The sequence below is a fragment of the Stegostoma tigrinum genome, chromosome 22, assembly GCF_030684315.1.
Source record: "Stegostoma tigrinum isolate sSteTig4 chromosome 22, sSteTig4.hap1, whole genome shotgun sequence".
Taxonomy (NCBI): Eukaryota; Metazoa; Chordata; class Chondrichthyes; order Orectolobiformes; family Stegostomatidae; genus Stegostoma; species Stegostoma tigrinum.
In genome coordinates this window covers 27,024,051-27,041,801 of record NC_081375.1, presented here as the reverse complement: position 1 = coordinate 27,041,801, position 17,751 = coordinate 27,024,051, and the positions used below count along the sequence as shown (strand labels likewise).

At 40.5% G+C, this 17,751-nt stretch overlaps 1 protein-coding gene across 2 annotated transcripts in view; it reads right to left on the bottom strand.

Annotated features, from left to right (window-relative positions):
• The window catches only part of lrrc45 (leucine rich repeat containing 45), a 70,304-nt gene that overhangs the window by 14,118 nt on the left and 38,435 nt on the right, over positions 1-17,751 (bottom strand). For both annotated transcript variants that reach the window (XM_059653708.1, XM_059653709.1), the window contains 3 exons: positions 13,668-13,738; positions 4,569-4,661; positions 2,980-3,072 (listed from right to left, as the gene is read on the bottom strand). In XM_059653708.1, coding sequence (XP_059509691.1) covers positions 2,980-3,072; positions 4,569-4,661; positions 13,668-13,738 — 257 coding nt within the window. The remainder of the gene's footprint in view (positions 1-2,979; positions 3,073-4,568; positions 4,662-13,667; positions 13,739-17,751) is intronic.

The window sequence follows — 17,751 nt, the reverse complement described above, 5'->3', positions numbered from 1 at the left end:
AAAGCAGTCCATCTTGTACATAGGGCACCAAATTACTTTTTTGTTCAATACAGTAACACTGTATTGAAGGAAGGCTGAATTGTCCACATCTTGTCTAAACCTGCTCAGATCTGAATTTTGGCAAATTTAACACACTTGCAGTAAAAGCTTAAACTTAAACATGAAGTAAAGTTCACATTGCAGCTGAATTTTACCTCCCATTCCTCCCAAACCTAATCAATATCTTCAGTTTACAGGTGTCATACAATGTATCAAAAAAAAGCAACTTATATTTTAACCTGACCTGGAGTAGTGAATTAAAAGGAAAACATCACTTTCATCATTACATCAAATGAAGTTGCATCTGACAAACAAGAAGCATAGTGGGAAAAACTGTAGAATAGAGATCGAGGTGAAGGGGGGGGGGGGGGGTGGAAGGACAAAGGCAGTTGATGCAACAGATGTTGCAAAATGTGAGGTAATTAATTCTGAAACTAAGGACCCAGAACTTTCTTGATCCCGTTTTACTCCATTCAAGGCTGGTTTTTGCAGATGGAAGTTACTCATGTCCTTATGCCCAGAAAATGACATGATGTCAATGCAGAAATTATTATAGCACAGAAATAACAAAGTCTCTTCCTTGGAACAGTAGAATATGCTGTCTCTCACTATCCAAGCAAGTGGTAGATATGGCGATAGCAGGACCTGACAACAATGTTGAAGAATCAACGACAACAAGGTGTAGAGCTGGACGAACACAGAAGGGTCCAGGCCTGAAACATCAGCTTTTCTGCTCCTCTGCTGTTTTGGCCTGCTGTGTTGATCTAGCTCTAAACCTTGTTATTTCGGGTGGTAGATATGGCTTTGTTTAACTTGTCTGACTTATCTGGTGCAGCATGCCCTCAAAGCAGTGTAAATTTTGTACACCATTTCTAACAGGCTGAAGTTTAAGAGTATAAAACAGTGCTGGAGAAAGTCAGCAGGTCTGGCAGCATTTGTAAACAGAAACAGAGTTAATGTTTGAGTCCAATTATGATGATCCTTCTTAATTCAGTACTGCATGCTCTATTACAGGGGAATAATAAAAGGTGCAGGTTTAATTCATTTGTTTGTGAACAAGCCTAGTTGGCTACAGCCACAAAGGACTAGGTAAACTGAAGATTTGAGAAACGAAATGGTTTCCTAAAAATAAAAGGACTTGGTTGTGAAAAATTACAATGAGGTAAAACAGTTTCTAATGAACAGGAACCAGGGAGCAAATATTGTAAACATGTCCTTAAATTAAGGTTGTGAAAAGGTGACAATTTGGAGATTATTTAAAAAAATGCTTAGAACTGTTAGAATTTGATTGCAAATAGGTGCTCAAATTTTAAGAACAAGGTGATTGTGATTGGGCTCTCACTGTATTACTATGCTATGACTACAGAAGCAGTGTTACAAAAAGCACATTCCTTCAATAATGAAATATGCTAATTCTTGTAAATTTGCTCACTTTTTAACTTTGCAATTTTTGGTAGCCATGTAAGCCCCTGAAAATGTATGAGCCTTAGGATTAAGGATAATCACCAAGTCTGCTTAAATTAAATTGAGGTACACTATACAGTGTTTTAAGGTGATTTTGTGAAGCATCGAGTGCAGTACAGCTTGCTAACCTACACTTCCTTACTCCTTTTGGAATCTGTGTAGCTGGTCTGTTGAGAAGCAGACATAACTGAGATATTAGACATTTTTATGCTGTTGTAATACAAATAAAAGGCAATGAAATAATATCAGTGCTATTATGCCATTAGTAGTCTGCACAAGTCACTTGTATATCTTTAACTCCAGTAATCTGAACAGTTACGCTGAAAGTACAAGACAGCAAGCATGAAAGGAGCAAAAAGACTAGTAAAAGGAAGTATTCAAAGGCTAATTATATTTGGTGTTTTAGAAGTGGAAGCACTGTAGGAGAACAAGGGAAGAAATCAATTCTACTTTAAATGCTGAGAAACAATTAGGTAGGATGGGATACAGTTCAATAAGTCTGGTGTTACAATTTTTGTGGCATTGGTTATTCTTGCACTTAAATGCTCAGGTATATGCAATGTTGCTCAAGGTCTGAATGTCAGTACAGTTCCTGCAACCTCAAGGATATGCATGTCTTTCATGTTTTACCACCCCTTCAATAGGTAATACATTGAGAATACTTTTACAGCAAATAGAGTTAGTTTTCAACTAAACTTGTTCCATCCTTCAACCTCTTCAAGAATATGAAATAATAAAAATTGATCCCAGGCTGGAGAACTAGCTAATACTTGCTTTAGTTATCTCAGCATTCAGCTAGACTAAATTCACAAAGGCTGTTAGCCCCAGTTTTACAATTAATTGCCAAGGCCCTTTTGCCTCTGCAGGCCAAGTGGACTGACAAGACCTCATGTGTTGAAATAGCATTCTGTTTGCTCTGACCAGAAGGAACAGATGAGTTGTTCCTCCTAGTTTCTTAAATCACAATTTCCCATCAGGCCATGCCATGAAATCAGTTAATTCCCTCCCACAAGAATGGCTTCCAAACAAATTAGTGGTCAATACCTGGGTGGAAGTAATTTCAACAGGGAGATTAAAAATAAACATGGCAACCACTAGAACATCAAACTTCTATAAAATACTACGGTGCTTAATCTGAATTTGAATTTGATTCTGAATGTGACTGTTCCATGAAGTTAACTAGTTGAGATCTGCAATAAATAAAATAAGAAAATTGCTTAAAGTAATATACTGAAACATATTTTGGGGAAAATTGTCAAATCTTCCAAATGGGTATCTAGATTGTACATAATGAGGAATGGGTATTGACATATTGCAGCTAATTTGAAATAAGGTTCAACAGTTTAAAGTAGCACTGGCTCAAAAGCCCAAATTGAGAAATGGGAAGGGCCTTCTAGGCAATAAGAAGGGAGAGACAGGAAAAACAATTTGGAAAAGTCTGAAGTCTTTGTCCTATGTTTGTAATTTTTTTGTTACCTCCTCCATTCGAATTTGGTTCCTCATTTTTATCAGTTCCTCTTCAGCTAGTGCTCGATGAGTTACAACAGATGCCTTTAGATGGCTCAGCTCCTGTCACAGAACATACTTCAGGATGTTCAGCTTAATTTTGCAAAATCAATTATAAAGTTACTAAATGTACTCATTCAAACATGTCTAATAGCAATGAGTCCCCAACTTTCCTAAAAACATACTAACTCAATCTCAAGGCAACAATAAAAACAACATTTCAATGCTTTTTATAGTCATTCTTAGATACAATTCAGGCTTTCCCCAAAATGCATACAGGCAAAGAATTTCTGGAAATTTATGGTTTATAAACTTAAAATTTGCACCCTGGTGCACAACACACTGGACAATATCACCAGGTTAATGATTACCTTTGCTAATAATGTTATTTTCCACCTAACAATTTAATTGTAAAAGATGATAAACAACAAACTATTTAGTTAATACTAATAACCTCAGTGGCAATCTAAGTTGTTTTTATTTCATTACATTTTAGTCAGGTATAACTATTAAGAAAACAAGTTTTGATTTACTACCCTGAAAAATGGATTTAAATTTTTTTAAAAACTTGCTGCTTTTTTGAGCCTGCTTTTCTTCAAATTAGCTGTTTGCAATTGGTCAAACTTATATGCCTTCTGTATAGCATAAGATAAAATAACACATTAAATCTGTACTGTAAGGCATAAGAGTAATAGATGCTCCAAAGCTGTGTCCATTGAAACACTTGTTATTTAACAGGCTGTGAAGCTGCTTTATGCCTTAGCTTAAAATAAAAATCTCTTCCCTGGCATAGTGCACTGTATAGTGCACTGTATATCAGAGGATTATCACCTTTTTTAAAAAGTTTGGCATTCAGAATGAAAATGAGAACTTTGATCAATGAGTTAAATTAATCATGCAGTTACTTTGCAGTGATTTCAAATATTGCTGCATGTATTAACAGGTGTTCACTAACTAAATCTAAATCACACAAGCTCATTCAGCTGAAGTTGGTACCTTGCGCATGAACATTGACCATCAGATTCCTACCTAGAATTTACAGCCAGTGAGAAAATATCATCCAGTGGCCTATTACATATGGTATAACACTAATACCATAAGTCTGATATGAGAAGCATTAGTACTGTGTTCCTAGATTGTAATCATGATTACCTGGAAATGAATCTGAGTTGGCTTTTCTTGTGAGCTACTGGGTGAAGTAGAGCATCTCCAAACTGTGGTGCTTAACCAATAGTCCAGCATCTTAAATAAAAACCTTTTTTCAAAGACTGCTTTTGTACTGTAAACAGATCCTTTTGGGAACTAATTGAGACTTTCAATCATGATTCCATACTTCAAGCTCTTTGTGTGCTTGCTTGTTCAATTGGGCAAATCAAATGCAAGACATTGAACCATAATGAATAACAATAAACAATAACCATAACAATAAACAGACTGATATGAATTTATATAGTAGCTTTCAGGACACTTCAGTTCAGTACTTTCAAATGGTGTCATGTTTTAAAATAGAAACTAGTGTCTATTTACTTCATATTTTACCAAGTAACTTGTTCACTCACTGTTTCCAGCTGAATTCTAATGTTTTCAAGTTTCTGAATTCTGTCTTGCAAACAGTGCTCACTCTCTCGCATCTGTAAGTTCATGTGCTCCACCTGGGGGGGGGGGGGGGAAAGCAGGACATAAGATGCTGAATGTTCTCCAATCAAACATCCTGCATTGTAAGTATACTCATAAGTTTCTACCTGCTATATTTAACATGATGTGAAACTTTACTCCTCTTAAAAGTGAGAAATAGTTTCCTCTCTATAAAACTACAACAGAAAGGGGTCTTCACTATAAGACTACAGGATGGAAGTCAGGTCACAAGATCCAAGGCCACATCACAGCTGTGATAGGCTTTTGATACTGCAAAGCCCCTTCACATGTGAACAAGGATCAGCAGACTTTTAGCCCCCTTGAGCTGACTTTGCTATTTAAGTCATGGCTAATCTGACTAACTACAAAATCAACATTCTTGCCTATCCACTTCTAGCCACCTCTGCCGTTTCTTTTTTAAAAAAACAAAACTTCCTCCTGGCAGTGAGTATGGCTTAATCATGAGGCCAATTTCTTTGTACAAGCATAACTGGTACAATCACTTCAGACCAACTGGTCAATGACTCTCTTTTTCCCCCCCCCCCTCCACTTTCACCCCAGCGGTCTCACAAAGCCTGAGGCATTAAACTGCGATCATATCTTAACATTCAGGAAGCACCATTGTAGTCCAGAACAATGAGACCAAACATTTTCCAGGTTTTTGGCTTATCAGGATTACAGAATCATGTTAGAATGCCTGCCTACATAGTGAAGATGAAACACCACTGACTGTTTTATGCTTGTAAATACTTATGGTTAAAGCTGTCACAGAAATTGTTCCAATTATCTTTCTAGTCCATCCTCCAGCTGTCTGTGTTCTACTAAAACAATGCCATCAATAGTTTGCTCAAGGAATTTCTATACAACTGGCTCTGTAGATTTCTATAGATCTCTTTCTAGTGGATTTTAACATGAGGTTACAATGTGCAGCCACCTGCTAGTATCAATACCGAATGCCTAAACTAAAAGATTACCTTTGCCTACAGAAAGAATGACTGACCATTCTGTGTGACCACCAAAAATCCTGGGCTTCACTGGACTGCTCTTTTTAAAGACACCCCTTGATTACCACCTTCTTTAGTTAATTAACTCCTCCATGTTGAACATGACTTGGGGGAAGCAGAGGGTGAAAAGGTTGCAGACTGTACAGGTGGTTTGGCAGCACCACAACCAATGGAGCTGGCAGTTCTGAAGGAATGCTCAGTTAGACTGGAACCAAGACAAGTGGGTGGGAGAAAAACTATAAAACCTCATCACCATTCTGTATATGTGAAGGTGACAATCTTGTAAGAGTGACCAATCTTTGTAGTCAAAGTCCTATTTTCACACTGAACATACTCTGTCATATTGTGTGGTACTACCACTTGGCTAAATAGGATAGATTTGAGAGCTGGGCATCCATGAGGTGCTGCAATTAAACATTACAAGCAGGATTGCATCCACCAACTTTCCTTTCACTTGTTCAGGGGGCCACAGGCTTCATTTGCTGAGCCAACATTTACTGCCCACTATAACAAAGTGTGGAGCTGGATGAACACAGCAGGCCAAGCCACATCTTAGGAGCACAAAAGCTGATGTTTTGGGCCTAGGCCTTTCATCAGAAAAGGGGATGGGGACAGGATTCTGAAATAAATGGGGAGATGGGGGTGGGGAATAGGTCCATCTGGGGAGGATGGTCAGGTCAGGGGGGTGAGATAAGGTTGGTCAGTAGGAAATGGAGGTGGGGCTTGAGGTGGAAGGAGGGAATAGGTGAGGGGAAGAACCGGTTAGGGAGGCAGGGGTGAGCTGGGCTGGTTTTGGATGCAGTGGGGGGGAGGGGAGACTTTGAAGCTGGTGAAATCCACATTGAAACCATAGGGCTGCAGGGTTCCCAAGTGGAATGAGTTGCTGTTCCTGCAACCTACCAGTGGTATCATTGTGGCACTGCAGGAAGCTCAGGATGGACATGTCCCCAATGGAATGGGAGGGGCTGTTGAAATGGCTTGCGACTGGGAGGTGCAGTTGTTTATTGCGAACTGAGTGGAGGTGTTCTGCAAAGCGGTCCCCAAGCCTCTGCTTGGTTTCCCCAATGTAGACAAGGCCACAATGGGGACAGCAGATGCAGTATACCACATTGGCAGGTGTGCAGGTCAACATCTGCTTGATGTGGAAAGTCATATTGGGGCCTGGGATGGGGGTGAGGGAGGTGGTGTGGGGGCAGATGTAGCACTTCCTGCAGGTGCAGGGGAAAGTGCCAGGTGTGGTGGAGCAGACAAAGGAATCCCAGACAGAGTGGTCTCTCTAGAAGGTAGACAAGGGTGGGGATGGAAAAATGTCTTCAGTGGTGGGATGGATTGTAGACAGCAGAAGTGGCAGAGGATGATGTGTTGTATGTGGAGGTTGGTGAGGTGGTATGTGAGGACGAGGGGGAATTCTCTTTTGGCAGTTATTGCGGGGACGGGATGTAAGTGATGAGGTGCAGGAAATGCAGGAGACTCGGTCGAGGGTGTTCTCGACCATGGTGGGTGGGATTTGCGGTCCTTGAACGAGGACATCTGAGATGTGCGGGAGTGGAATGCCTCATCCTGGGAGCAGATGTGGCTGAGGCAAAGGAATTGGGAATAGGGGATGGAATTTTTGCAGGAAGATGGTTGGGAGGTGGTGTATTCTAGGTAGCTGTGGGATTTGGTGGGCTTGAAATGGACATTGTCTGTATCTCAGGCAACCACCTAGAAACCAGAGGTCTGTGTTGGAGATGGTACAGGTGAATGAGGTTGGGGTGGAAGGTATTGAAGTAGATGAACTGTTTGAGCTCCTCTTGGGAGCATGAGGCACTGCTGATACAGTCACCAGTGTAACGGAGGAAGAGGTGGGGTTTCAGGCCAGTGTAGGTATGGAAGAGGGATTGTTCCAAGTAACCTACAAACAGGCAGGCATAGCTTAGCTTCCTCTACATTGGGGAAACCAAGCAGAGGCTTGGGGTCCACTTTGCAGAACATCTACACTTGGTTTGTGATAAACAACTGCACCATGCAGTCGTGAACCATTTCAACTCCCCCCTCCCATTCCTCAGACGACATGCCCATCCTGGGCCTCCTGCAGTGCCATAATGATGCCACCTGAAGGTTGCAGGAACAGCAACTCCTATTCCATGTGGGAACCCTGCAGCCCAATGGTATAAATGTGGATTTCACCAGCTTCAAAATCAGCACCCCCACCACAAAACCAGCCCAGCTTGTCCCTGCCACCCTAACCTGTTCTTCCCTTCACTTATCCCCTCCTCCCACCTCAATTTCCTATCTACTAACCTCATCTTGCCCCTCCCTACCTATACTCTCCTTGCCACCTATCTTCTCTATCCATCTTTGCTCCACCTCCCCCTCTCCCCATCCCCCTTTTTCTGATGAAAGGTCTACACCCGAAACGTCAGCTTTTGTGCTCCTAAAGATGCTGCCTGGCCTGCTGTGTTCATCCAGCTCCACACTTTATTTTGGATTCTCCAGCATCAGCAGTTCCCATTATCTGATTTACTGACCATTCCTAGTCCTTGAAAAGGCTCTCAAACTGCTGCAGTTCATTTACTGCAGTGTCCTCATGGAGGCAGTTTCAAAATGTTGATTCAGTAACAATTACAGAACAGCAATATACTTCAGTCTGGGTGGTAAGTCACTTGGAGATGAAATGCAGGTAGAGGTATGCCCATGTGTCACCTGTCCTTCTAGAGTGTAGTAGTCATGAGTTTGGAAGGTGCTTCTTAAGTCTTGATGAATTTCTGTAGTTGATATTGTAGTAACAGTGTATCTTGCTGGAGGAGGGAGTGAATGTTTCAAAGCTAATAAAACAGGCTGTTTTTGTTGAGTGGTGGAAAATTTCAAGTTGTTCATGCTGCAATCATCCAAGCAAATGTGGATTATTCCAACACGCCTGACTTACACTCAAAATTGGTGGACAGGCTTTGGGCAGTCAGGAGGTAAGTTTCCCACTGCAGGATTCCTTGTCTCTGATCTTTAGTTCCATTCATGGTAAATGGTAACCCCAGGATATTGACAGAGATTCAGTGATAGCAATACCATTGAATGTCAAAAAGTGATTTCATGAGATTTTTTCTTGTTGGAGATGGTCACTGCCTAGCACTTTGACACAAGTATTATTATCCCTGGTTAGCATAGGCCTCGATACAATCCAACTCTTACTATATCCCATAATCTCAATTTGGGCATGTCCCTCATTACAATCACCACCAAATTAAGGAATCAATTCTGCAAGATGGCACACCTAGGAGTAGCAACAGGCATACCAAAAAGTTGTGCCAATCCAGTAAAGCGATAACCCAAGAGCAGGTGCAGCATGCAATTAAAAAATCTGAACAATTTTTTTATATTCTAAGAATCAGAGCATAGCTGTTTTGACCTAGCAGAACCAGTCATGAATTGTGGAGGACAATTAACAGGAGCAGGCAGTTCCACAAATATTCCCATTCTCAATCAGGTGAGAACCCAGAACATCAGTGCAAAAGACCAGGCTGGTTTGTCATCACCTTCAGACAGAAGTGCCCCTTGGATGATTCACCTCCCCTTCTGAGGTTCCCAGCAGTCCAGATGTCAGTCTCAAATATCCTACTCACTTCACATATAAAAAGAAATGGCTAAAAAGCACTAAAGTCTATGGTTTTAACTATGTTGGAAATATGCTCAAGAATGGATCATGACCCTACTCAAGCTGTTGCAGCAGAGCTATGGCACTGGCATCATCCCATGTAGAAAATTGTCAAGTTATGTCCTGTTCTCAAAACAGAATAAATCCAACCTAGCCAGTTAACATTCCATTGGTCTACTACCATTCATCTTTTAAGTGAAAGAACAAGTCACTGGCAGTGAAATTAGGCAGCACTCAAACAACAAAGACTTTATATGCTTGGTTTTGTTTTAGCATGACCACTTGGCTCCTGACATCATTAGAAGCTTGCCCAAACAAGGACCAAAAAAAATGAACTGGAGAGTATGGAAAAGTTACTGTCCTTGAGATCCAGACAGCATATGCCTGGAGTGCAGCCTCAAAGAGTCTGAACAAAATTGAAGTCACTGGGAAACCTCCCCTATGCTTAGAGTAACACGAAGCACAAAAGGAAGACTGTATAGTTGTGGAATGCCAATCATTTCAGTTCTGAGTCAGCACCATTAAGAGTTCCTCAGATTAATATCTTGGGTCCAAGCATTTTCAGTTGCTTCATCATTTGGTCAGAGTTGGGAACAATGGCTAATAATAGCACTATGTTCAGTACCATAGACTACTTCAGTAGTGATGAATGACCTATGTACAAGCTGCCATTAAGTATTAGTGGGAAGGGACTGAACGTTCAAGATATGAATGGAGTGCCAATTAGGTGGGATATTTTCCCCCTCAATTGTACTGAGCTTCTTGAATATTGCTACAGCTGCACTCATCCAGGAAGTAGAGTGTATTCCACTGCACGTTACTCATTCACAATTCCCCAGTCTCTGAACTGCTTATATAGCCATAGTATTCATGCCCTGTCCAGATCATTTTCTTGAGAATGGTGATGTATTGAATATCAAGTGGAGATATCTAGACTCACTTGTTTTGAAATGGTCCTAGGTTTAGCTTGTGTGGCATTCACATCACAAATGCCAGGCAATGATCATTTCCAGTAAGAGAGAAACTACAAGGAGCTATGGGCTATTAACAGCTGAATTATCATAGAACAGAATCCCTACAGGGTGCAAGTAAGTCATTCGGCTCAACAAGTCTGCACCACTTTTCTGAACAGCATTCCTCCCAAACCCACTCCCATTCTGCACCCTGTCCCTGCAACACTGCATTTACCATAGTTAATCAATCTAGCCAGCATATCCCTGGACGCTATGGACAATTTAGCATTATCAGTCCATCTTTGGACTGTGGGAGGAAACCAGACCACCTAAACAGACAGACAGAACGTGCAAATTCTACACTGACAGTCGACCAAAGCTGGAACAAAACCCTGGTCTGTGACGCAGCAGTGTTAACCAGTGAGTCACCATACTACCCTAGTACTCCAACACAACCTGCAACCTCAGGATCTGGGATGTCCCCAACTCAATCATTACCATCAACAATGGATCAATGGACAGTCCAGAAGGGCATGTCAGGAGCAGCACCAGGCATATCTGAAAAAATGAACTGTTAACCTAGTGAGGCTACTGGGTGGCAAAGTGAAAAGCAGACAGACAAGCGATCTCACAACCAAAAGATCAGATCCAATCCCACAGTCCTGTCACATCCAATTGTAAATGGTGGGAGACAATTAAATAACTCACTGAAAGACGACACTGCACAATTATCCCTGTTGATGAAACAGCCAGTGTAATAGTGCAAAAGAGAAGACTAAAGCATTCACTACAATCTTTAGCCAGATGTGCTGAGTGGATTATCCATTTTGTCCTCCTCCAGTGTTCCCTAGCATCACAGATGTCAGTCTTCACTCAATTTGATTCACTCCTCATGATATTAAGAAAGGACTGTGGGCCATGGCAACACTCTGGTATTAGTACTGAAGACTTGAGCTCTGGAACTTGCTACTTCCCTAGTTAAACTGTTCCAACACTGGCATCTACCTGACAATTTGTAAAACCGCCCAGGGATGTCCTGTACACAAAAAGCAAGATAAATCCAACCTAGCTAATTAACAAAGTAAAAACTGAAAGAACAGCAGATGCTGTAAATCAGGAACAAAATAAAAGTTGTTGGAAAAAAATCAGCAGGTCTGGCAGCATCTGTGAAGGGATAAAAACAGAGTTAATATGTTTTGGGTCCATTGATCCTTTCTCAGAACTGATGGTGGCTGGGAAAACATCAGTTTATATGCAGAAAATAAGGGAGGTGGATGGGTTGGGAGTAAATGATAGGATAGAGCCTAAGACAGAAGAGCAGTTGGACAGACAAAGCGTTTGATAATGATCAGGCAGGAGGGTGAATAGTTGTTACCTGGGACTAGTAGTGACTAACAACAGGTAGTGCATAATGGCAGGACATGTGGTAACAAGCCCTGGCGTGTGGGGTAGAGGGCTGGGACATGGGAGAGTTTAGGCCCTAAAATAATTCAACATGATATGGAGTCCGGAGGGCTGCAGGGTCCCCAAGCGGGAAAATGAGGTGTTGTTCTTCCAGCTTGCATTGAGTTTCGCTAGAACACTGCAGCAAGCCAAAGACAGACATGTTGGCCAGGGAATAGGATGGTGCGTTAAAGTAGCCATAAAATATTATTTTTTTCCATCGCAGATGCTGCTAGACCTGCTGAGCTTTTCTGTGTTCTCAGCTAATTAACACCACATCAGTCTACTCATGATAGTCAGTAAAATGGAAGGTATCATTAACTGGGCTATGAGCAGCATCTGCTTAGTGACAACCTGCTCAGTGGTGCCCAGTTTGAGTTCTGCCAGAGAACGCAGCTAACGTCATCACAGCTTTTGTTCAAACACTGGTTTTCCAGAGTTGAGGTGAAAGTGACAGCCCTTGACATCGAAGCTGAATTCACTGATCAAACAGCCCTGACAAAATAGGAATCAATGGGAATTCAGGGGCAGGGGCAGGGGCAGCGGGGGGGGGGGGGGATGGTGGAAAGAGTCCTTTGTTGGTTGAAATCATACCTGGCACACAGGAAGATGGTTGTGGCTGTTGGAGGTCAGTCATCTCAGCTCGAGGGCATGTGTGTAGGAGTTCCTCAGGGTAAAGTCCTAGTCCCTACCACTTTCAGTGACTTCAACAATCACCTTCCCTCTATCTTAAAAGTCTGAAGTGGGGATATTCACCAATGATTGCACAATTCACAACTCCTCAGATTCTGAAGCAGTCCATGTTCAAATGCAACAAGATCTAGATAATATCCAGGCTTGGACTGGCAAACGGAAAGTAATATTCATACTACACAAATGCCAAGTAATGATCGTCTCTTATTGGAGGTTATCTAAACACCAGCCCATGACATTCAATGGTGTTACCATCACTGAATCCTCCACTATCAAAAGCTTAAGGGTTACCATAGACTTAAAAATTCATCTAGACTACCACATAAACATAGTGGCTACAACAGCATTTCAAAGGTTAGGAATACTGCAATGAGTAGCTCATCTCCAGGCTCCCCAGATCCTGTCCACTATTTACAAAGCACAAGAGTGCGATGGAATACTCCTCCCCTTGTCCTGGATACGTACAGCTCCAACAACACAAAACCTAACACTGTCCAGGACAAGCAGGCCACTTGATTGGCACTACATTAACAGCATCCACTCCCTCCACCACAGAGGCTCAGTAGCGGCAGTGTACATTATCTATAAGATACACTGCAGAAATCATCCAAGGTCCTTAGACAGCACATTTCCAAACCCATGGATACTTCCATCTACGAGGACAAGGGCAGCAAATACCTCTGAACACCACTAACTGCAGATTCCCTCTAAGCCACTAACCATCCTGACCTAGAAATATATTGTCGTTCCTTCACTGGCACTGGGTCAAAATCCTGGACTTCCCTCCTTAAGGGTAGTGTAGTCGACCCCACAGCACGCACACCGTAGTAATTCAAGAAGCAGCTCACCACCACCTTCTCAAGGGCAAATGGAGACAGTCAACAAATGCTAGCTAGCCAGCCAGCGATGCCCATATCCCATGAGTGAATGAAAATGTTACATGCCATTTATCAAGTCAAATCTGAAATGTTTTCAGCATTGTTTTTTGAATTTTTTTCTTGGCCTCACTTTTTTGATATAACTTTGTAATTATCTTATACACAGCAGCAGCCCCATTATCTACTTCCTCAAATCTAGCATTTAATTCTCTTGTTAATTGCTAATGTTGTAATGGATTTGACATTGGTTAACATCATTACATAGTACAGAAGCTGATGTAATTGAACTTTTTAAATCAGGCAGTAGAAATAAAATTTTGGCGGCATCTGCAGTATTAGAAAGAGTGCTGGAAATGATGGGGATTAATATAATGCATTAAAGTCTTCCAAGTACCACTGAACAGAAGAAAGTTCAGATTACCTCCTTCTTTCTTAATACTTCTGAATCATCCAGGAGTTGTTTAAATCTCTTCTTCTCAACTTCAAGGCGCTCTGACAGTTCAAAAGGGAAATGTAATAATTAACTTGAAACATATGATAGAGATTTCAGTCTGTACACAAGCATACTTTAACACATTTTAAATCTGCACACAAGAATAATTTTGCCAGTCATTGCATTTCATGTCATTTTGTCTTGAATAAGGATTTCACAGATTTCAAGAATTTGAGGTTAAACTGCTCTTAGAAACTTATTTGTCATTCTTTCACCAAACTGTGTCTCATATTTCAACTAGTTCTTCATCTTCAGCTAGCTTGGCTGCATTGCCGCTTCTGGTTGAGAGATTTAAATTACCCTCACCATAAAAATGCTGTATTGAATCAGTGAAATTTTAAGAATGTGAATACTTTAAGATTTTAGTGAACATCTTTTATGTCTTTCAGCAGGTAATCACAATATAAAATTGTAAATTGAGAAAAATCATAATGGTAACTACTTAGAAAAGCAGTAAAAGCATCCGGAGTGCGTGGCAAATTATTGTGAATATTGTTCCGTTCAAAACACACTTTGATGCATTTTTCAAAATCTGCGTGCCATACTAACACACTGATTGGACACAGTTCCAATTTATAAAATTGTTCCTCGCTGCATGGACTCTGAAATTAGAATATATTAACTAGTCAGCCAAATAGTCACAGACTTATACAGCACAGACTTTTCAGTCCAATCAATCCATGCCAGTTTCCCCAAACTAAACTCATCACACTTGCCTGCATTTGGCTCATATCCCTCTAAACCTTTACTACCCATGTACCTGTCCAAGTGTCTTTTTAAGTGGATCTACCACATCCTCTGGCAATTCATTCCATTTGCGAACCACCCTCGATTCCATTCCTGGCAACAGCCTGTTTTTTTTTTAAAACCCTCTCCAGTAGAAGGGCAACCAAAACTGTGAACAGTACTCCAAATGTAGCCTCACCAACATTCTGCGTGACTTCAACATGACATCCCAACTTTGATACTCAATTCTCTGAGCAATGATGGCAAGCATTAAGAGAATAATGATTCTTGTAAATTCTTCAAGAATGTACCCGGATGAAAATGTTCTCAACAATCGTTCCTTATTGATTTTGTCAAAGGCTTCAATATTTCATCATTATTTCTCCTACAAAAATTCAGGTACTTTTGCATTTTCAGTGCAAAGAACATTTTGAATCATTCAACGAAAGAGAACAATATACTCTTGGTTACAAGGATACAGTCCACTGAACAGTCATTTGTTTCACCTCTCAACCCCCTTAATGTTTTGATTCTGTTCTATTCACCAATAACACATTTGAATTTCAACACTTTTTATATTAGAGTATTGGACCTAATGGACTAGGAACCAAAGTCAACTGGCCCTATCTCAGAAGATTTAATTTCAGAAATTTGTTTCTATTTTTGTTATTGATGGAACTAAGGATATATATAGAACAATACAGCACAGTACAGGCCCTTAAGCCCACGATGTTGTGCCAAACTTTTACCCTAATCCTAAGGTCTATAGAACCCCCACCCCTATTTATACTATCATCCATATGCCTATCTAATAGCCACTTGTGGAGGAATCAAAAATGTGCTTACCGAATGACAGGGCAAGCTCAAGGGGGCAAGCGGCCTTTTCCTGCCCTTACTTTCTATGTTCATATGTACTCAAATTTTTAAAACTACACAGTAAGTTACAGCAATTTACTTTTTAATGCTTTGAATATAAAGTTTGCTCAAAAATATGAAATCTTGTGGTTTCCTTCTTTGTGAAGAATGTGAATTTTTGTTTTCTCTCATCATTAACGATCTCCAAGTTCTGGATATCACTGGTGTTTTCTTCCTTTAGGAGGCATCTTAAAGGACAGTTCTATGACCAAGCTTTTGGTCTTCTGCCCTCAAGAATGCTAATGATGTTGCATCAAATTTACTTTTGATGACATTCCTCTGAAATCTTCGAGGCCTTATGCTGTGTTAGATTCTTCACCTCTTTCCTGAATTGCTTCCAGCTCTTAAATTTCTCATTTCTTACTGATCAAGACTGCAACATAATTTGAGGCACATCTACAGCAGAATAAACTTTAATATGACTTGTTTTACTCATTCACAGAATGCAGGTGTCCACGGCAGGATTTTCAAATCTCACACAAGATTTCTGCAAACTTAGAATCTGTGCAAGAGGTTTTGAATCTAGATGATCCAAATTCTCCTGCATTCGTCAGCATATTTAGTTTAGTCTTTTACTGTGACTAACTAGCACATTCCAAGATGGTGGCAGAGTAGGGCTCCTTAGCCGGAGCTCATCCACTCCATCCATTTTTTTTTTCCTGTTTTGGTATTTTTGCCCCCCCCTCTTGATGCTCAAGGGTGGGAGGTAAGAATAAAGAAGAAGTCAGTGTGGACTCCCAGCCTTGAAAGCGGAGGTGAAACCACAACAGACTCCCAGCCTCAGCGAAGACTTCTAGCCTTGAGGTGAAGCCGGGTACCAGTGCGGTCTGGTTGGAAAGGCTGTTATTCTGAATTTTTATTTCTTTATTTTTCTAATTCTTTTTCTAAGAATATGTACTTAAGACTAAACTAAACATGGTGTACCTTCGTACCTAGGATGGTGCCATAAACGGTAACTTGTAGACTTTTCACTGTACTCATGTCAGTTCACGTGATAATAAAGCTAATTCTAATGACATTCTACTGCAAAAAATAATTTGTCCAGCTGCCTTTTTATCCTAAAGGTTACTTCGTTTTCTCATTCAAATATTCTATTTACCAATAGCCTTTAAAAATGGAAATAATTCCAAATCTGCCAAATTTCAAATACCATAGAACCAGAGAGTTGGATAGGAATCTTCTGCTGGAGGCCACCATCTTAGAAACAGACTTAGGTTTCAACTCATTGACCTAGAGCTCATTCTGGCTCCTATCTGAACCGCAGCCTGGTACTCTAGTAGTCAATGGTCTACAACTCTTCCATGCACAGTCTGACTTGAATTCCAATGTACAAATTTTTTACACATTTCTCCCAACTTCACGTTAGCAAGAGATGCCCATCCACTCCAAACTACTATTCCTTGTCCCACCACAATTCCGAATCTGGAATGATTATAACTGTAAACCTTGAGATTGGCCTGTGGCATCTATTTGGATGCTTCTTTCCAGACCCTCAATCCTGCAAGTGAATTTGTGGAGTTGCACTTTGGCAGGAGTGTCCAACTGAAGAAGCCAATGGATCACAAATAATTCACATCTTGGCACCCTGATCTTTTAAGTTTAGGCAATTCAGTTCTACTTAAAATTATTTTTTTCTTCACTGCTTCATCTGGTATGAATGTTGTGGACCTGGAGGTTTAAAAGAGGCCATCCTTACTACTGTGAAAATGGTTGTGCAGTCACTTCAATCTCATCAAACTAGTTAATTCAGAGGTGCCTTCCACATTGTTTAACTGAGATTTTCTTCTGGTGGTTCAGGCAGCTACTTAATCATAAGCTTTTATTTTCTCCACAAACATACTCAACACTAAATCAATTCTTAAGCATCATATTTAATGAAGGAAGTAAAACCAATCTACTATTTTATCTGCAGTAACCAAAGCATTTTGTATACCTTTTCATAAGCTAAAGATAGGATGATATTTAATGAAACAAAATGAAATTTCACTGTGCAAGCTATAACCTGTGGCACACACTGTTCATTGACAATCCAGGTGGGTTCATTTAAAATTATTACTCTGATGGGCAGTTGCTTCATCATTAGACACTAAGTAAATTCAAATTAGAGTGCTCATATTCATTCGCTGTTAGTTTTAAGAGTGCTATATTAAATTAATATTGCATATCCTCAACAGTTCTGTAACAATACAAAATCCACACGTTACTATTTACAATTTGGTAATTTCAAAGAAGAGGGTGGCTTTGTTTCTAATCATGCTATATCTTTGAATGGGGCACTTGGTGGAGACAAATGGTAAAGATTTCTCCCCCCCAGAACAGCATGTTAATCAGTCACTGCCCATAAACTGAAACAATCCCAAGAAAAGAATCT